The sequence below is a fragment of the Falco cherrug genome, chromosome 18, assembly GCF_023634085.1.
Source record: "Falco cherrug isolate bFalChe1 chromosome 18, bFalChe1.pri, whole genome shotgun sequence".
Classification (NCBI taxonomy): domain Eukaryota; kingdom Metazoa; phylum Chordata; class Aves; order Falconiformes; family Falconidae; genus Falco; species Falco cherrug.
Genome location: NC_073714.1, coordinates 7,120,820 through 7,125,944, shown reverse-complemented (window position 1 = coordinate 7,125,944; position 5,125 = coordinate 7,120,820). Strand labels below are relative to the sequence as shown.

General features: G+C 66.6%; 1 protein-coding gene across 1 annotated transcript in view; it reads left to right on the top strand.

Annotated features, from left to right (window-relative positions):
* Positions 1-703: 703 nt before the first annotated feature.
* TCF7L1 (transcription factor 7 like 1) overlaps positions 704-5,125 on the top strand; it is an 18,403-nt gene continuing 13,981 nt past the window's right edge. Inside the window, exons 1-3 of the mRNA XM_055696285.1 lie at positions 704-1,009; positions 1,087-1,147; positions 2,109-2,239. Of these exons, the coding sequence (XP_055552260.1) occupies positions 812-1,009; positions 1,087-1,147; positions 2,109-2,239 (390 nt within the window). The 5' untranslated portion in view covers positions 704-811. The remainder of the gene's footprint in view (positions 1,010-1,086; positions 1,148-2,108; positions 2,240-5,125) is intronic.

Genomic DNA, 5,125 nt, shown 5'->3' with positions numbered 1-5,125 from the left:
GGAGAGGGCACCCCGGGTGGGATGGGGGTCTCAGATGGGAGGGCGCACCCTGGGTGGGATGGGGGTCTCAGATGGGAGGGCGCACCCTGGGTGGGATGGGGGGATTCAGATGGGAGGGGGCACCCTGGGTGGGATGGGGGGACTCAGATGGGATGGGGTTTCCTGGGTGGGATGGGGGGACTCTGGACAGGGTGGGGGGACCTGGGCAGCATGGGGGGGAACACAGATGGGATGGGGGACCCTGGCTGTGCCAGGGAGCTCCTGGCTGGGATGGGGGGTACACAGATGAGATGGGGGGCCCTGGTCGGGGTGTTGTGGACACAGATGGGAGGGGGTCCCTGGCTGGCATGGGGAGCCCCCGACGGGATGGGGGGGGGGGGGGGCACAGATGAGATGGGGATCCCTGGCTGAGATGGGGAGGACACAGATGAGATGGGGGGGCCCTGGCTGGGACGGGGAGCCCCGGCCGGGATGGGGGGGGACGGACGACACAGAAGGGGTGGGAGTCCTTGGCTGGGACGGGAGCCCCGGCCGTGGCGGGGACACGCTGTCGGCCGCCGCCCCGTGGGCGCTCGGCGGGGCGGGCGGCGGGGCCGGGACCGGTGGCGGGGCGGGCGGCGGGGCCGGTGGCGGGGCCGGGGCCGGCGGCGGGGCGGTGCGAGGGCCCTGCCCTGCCCCACGGTGTCGGTTTGCAGCCGGGCTCCTCCTCCCCCCCGCCGCCCCGCGCATTCCCGACCCTCCCGGGCGGCGGCGGCGGCGGCGGCGGGGGCCCGGCGGTGCCGGAGCGGGGCGGCGGTGCCGGACCCCCACCATGCCGCAGCTGGAACCGGCGGGGGGGGACGACCTGGGGGCCCCCGACGAGCTCATCGCCTTCCAGGACGAGGGCGAGGAGCAGGACAAGGGCGCGGGGCGCGGCTCGGCCCACGGGGACCTGGACGAGCTCAAGTCCTCCCTGGTCAGCGAGACCGAGAACCGGGGGGGCGGCCCCGGCGCCGGCCCCGGCCCCGAGGTGAGCCCGGCGGGCGGCGGGGGGGAGCGGGGGCGGCCGACCCCCGCCCGGCCCCGCTCACCGCCCTCTCCCCGCAGGCGGAGCGGCCCCCCCAGCCCCGGGAAAGTTTCCAGAAGCCGCGGGACTATCTGGCAGAAGGTACCGGCCGCGCCGCCGCCCCCCGCGCCCCCCGCCCCGGCCCCCCCCGCCCCCGGCCCCGGCGCGTCCCCCGGGACCGGCCGACACTTCGCAACTTCTTTGTTTCCGCCCCCGGCTGCGGGCGGGACCCCCCCGTGGCCGACCCCCCGTGGCCGCTCCCCTCCCCCCCCCCGCCGTGTCCACGTCCCCCGAGCCCCCCGTGTCCGCCCCCCCCGTGTCCGATCCCCCCCGTGTTTTTCCCCCCGTGTCCACTTCCCAGGACCCCCCCCGTATATGACTCCCCCCCCCCCCCCCCGAATCCGATCCCCCCCGTGTCCACTTCCCAGGACCCCCCTGTGTCCGCCCCCCCGCCGTGTCCATCCCCCCCGTGTCCGCCCCCCCAGGACACTCCTGTGCCCGCCCCCCTCCCCGTGCCCGCCCCCCCCTCCGTGTCCACTTCCCAGGACCCCCGCGGTGTCCACCCCCCCCCCGCCGTGTCCGCCTCTCCTGTGTCCTCCCACTCCTCCCCCCGCGTGTGCCCTCTCCCCCCGTAGGAACCGGTCCCGACCTTCCCCCGCGGGAAGCCTGGCCCCCCCCATCCCCGGTGACCGGCTCCCGGTCGCTCCTCCACGGGGGGACCGGTGCCCACCCCCCCGGGGAACCGGGCTCGGGAGCCCCCCGCCGCCGGGTCCTTTTCGGGAGTGACCAGCACCGGGACCGCCCCCCCCCAGGAACGCCGGGGGGCCACCGGTCCCGGGAACCCCTTGCCACCAGCCAGACCCCCCACCCCTCTGCAACCGAGACCCCCCCCCGCCACTAGGACCCCCCGGAAGAACCAAGGACCCCTCCAGGGACTGGGGCACCCCCAGAGGGACCTACCCATGACCCTCCCTACTTACCCCCTCCTCCCTCCGTCGGAGGACCCCCCACTTTGTGGGTGCACCCTCCCCCCCGCCTGACCCCCCCTCCCTTCTCTCCCCAGTGGTCAGACGACAACAAGATGGGGTTTTTTTTAAGGGGCCCCCCTACCCCGGCTACCCCTTCCTGATGCTCCCCGAGCTGGGCAGCCCGTACCTCGCCAACGGAGCTCTCTCCCCCGGTGGCGCCCGCACCGTAAGTGCCCCCGCGCCCCCCCCCGGAGCCCCCCCCGCCCCCCCTCGGGTCCTGTGAGGCTCCGGCCAAGCCCCGTCCTGAAGGCAGCAGCTGCTGCTGCTAAAAAAGGTAGAAATCAGGTTTATTCCCCTTAGTTTTGGTTCAGTTTGTCCCTTCGGGGTGTGTGTTTGTGTCCCCGGGGGTGTTGGGGAACTGGGGGGCTCTCCCCGGGCACCGGCCCCGAAACCTGACCCCGAGCTGCGCCGCTTTTCTTATTTAAAAGCCCACCCCCCCCCCTTTCCCCCGGCTTCTTAAAGCCCTTAATGGGCTGACATTGTCTGTCCCGGCCGCCTGCGGGGACCCGGAGTGAGCGCAGTGAGCGAGCGCCGGGGGGGGCAGGTGGGAGCGGGACCGACCCCCCCAGCCTGAGCATCCCTCAGCACCCAAAGCAGCCCGAACACCAACCTGGTGGGGGGCTGCAAAGCTATTAGAAATATAAACCTATTTCAGAAATTAAACCTATTTCAGAAATTAAACCTATTTCAGAAATATAGACCTATTTCAGAAATATAGACCTATTTCGGAAATATAAACCTATTTCGGAAATATAAACCTATTTTGGAAATATAAACCTATTTTGGAAATATAAACCTATTTTAGAGACATAACCCATCCCACCCACAGCCCTCATCTGCCTCAGTTTCCCCCCCTGCTCCCCTCGCCACATCCCGCGGGGTTCCCTGTGCTGGGGGGGATGCGCCGTGGTCCCCGCTGCATCCCTCTGGCTCCGCTGGGTGCGTCTCGCTCCGGAGCGGTGGCGGTGACACGCGACAGGTTAAGGTGCGATATTTGCCCCGGCTCTATAGGAAGCTGCGTCACCATATGGAATGTCGGATGGCTCACAGTCGCCGGTGGGGACCTTGCTTCTGGGGGCGTCGCGCGGGGTGTCTGTGGTTTGGGGGCGTTCTTGCTTTTGCGTTACTGGGAGCAACTGGTTTGAATGGTGGTTGGGTGTCAGTGCTGGGGCGGGGGGCTTGGCTATGAACCTCCTGCACCGGGCTGGGCCGGACAGAGGTTCTATTCCCAATTTGTCACTTTTGGTGTTGCTGTGCGTTGGAGATGATGCACAGCTGGCCGCGATCCCAAATACCGGCGAGGCATAAGGAATAATTAAAAGGGACTGGGGTTGGGATTCATAGAAGACGGGCCGCTAACGATGATTTAATGAATCCCAGAAAGGGGGGGTTAATTAAAAGGGGCTGGGCAAGGAGCCGATGTTTCGTCCGGGTGTTTTGGACCCAGGCTGGTGCTGAGCCTGGGGAAGAGCTGGAGGGATGAGTGCGGACGGGAAAGCCCCGATCGGGGCCAAATCCTGCCGGATTGGGGCGTTTCTGTGCGGGGCTGAGCCCAGGGTGCCGAGTGAGCGAGCGAGGGGCGTGGGGGGGCAAGTGCGGGGTGCTGGCAGGATCTGGGCGGTGCTCAGCACGGCTTGGTGCAGCGGGGGATCTGGTGCAGCTGATTGCCTTGTGTCGCCGGGGCAGGATGAGGCCCCGTCAGACCCTGCGGCCACTCGTGCAATGAAAGTGTCTGAGCTCTGCGCCCGTCACAGCCCCCCCTTCCACAGGCTCCACTGGAGTGGCAGCGCAGGGATCCCCTGGATCCCGGGATCCATCATGCCAGCAAGCCCAGACCAGGTCCAGCCGGGCACAGCATCCCTGAGTCCATACAGGATCTGGCTGGGCACAGCATCTTTGATTCCATACTGGATCTGGCCGGGCACAGCATCCTTGATCCTATACTGATCCGGCCGGGCACAGCATCCTTGAGCCCATACCGGATTCGGCCAGGCACAGCATCCTCGATCCCATACCGGATCTGGCCAGGCACAGCATCCTTGATCCTATACTGATCCGGCCGGGCACAGCATCCTTGAGCCCATACCGGATTCGGCCAGGCACAGCATCCTCGATCCCATACTGGATCTGGCCAGGCACAGCATCCTTGATCCCATACTGATCCGGCCGGGCACAGCATCCTTGAGCCCATACCGGATTCGGCCAGGCACAGCATCCTCAATCCCATACCGGATCTGGCCAGGCACAGCATCTTCGATCCCATACTGGATCTGGCCAGGCACAGCATCTTTGATCCCACACTGGATCCGGCCAGGCACAGCATCCTTGAGCCCATACCGGATCCGGCCAGGCACAGCATCCTCGATCCCATACTGGATCCGGCCAGGCACAGCATCTTTGATCCCACACTGGATCCGGCCAGGCACAGCATCCCTGCACAGCAGCCATCGCCCAGGGGCCCTGAGCCCTGCACCGACAGATCTGCCGCCCGCCCTCAGCCCGGGAGGCTTCGAGGCAAGACCCAGCACGTGAGGCGCAGAGGTGGTAGGAGGCAGGAGGCCACCAAGCAGCCCTGGGAGCTTTGTTTTTCCCATTTCCTTCTTTTTTTCCCCCAGCCATTGGAGGAAATGAGCTGATCAGCAGGATCGGCCATCCCGGTGGCGGTGGCATCCTTGCCATCCCTCAGGCAGGGTGCTGCGGATTGAACCACCCAACTCTACCTCATGAAAAAGGAAGATTTTGGGGAAAAAGCCCCCAAACCCAAATCACCTTGGTGCCCCAGGGGTGCCCTGGAAGTGCCCAGGAGCTTCTCCGAGGGGGCAGCGGGCAGGCGAAGGATGCTGGGGATGGCTGTGTCCATGGATGTAGGTGTTGGATCCAGCGGTGGTGAAACCGCTGGAGGACTTTTGTGGAGTCACAGGCAGGTGTGCCGGCCCTTTTGCATCTCTCTGCTCCAAAATATTTAGAAATCTGCAGAATAGTTAGAAATCGTGATACCTTCATGCACCCCAAACCAGAAGCGCCTCCATTCCCATGAAGACCTGCTGGAACC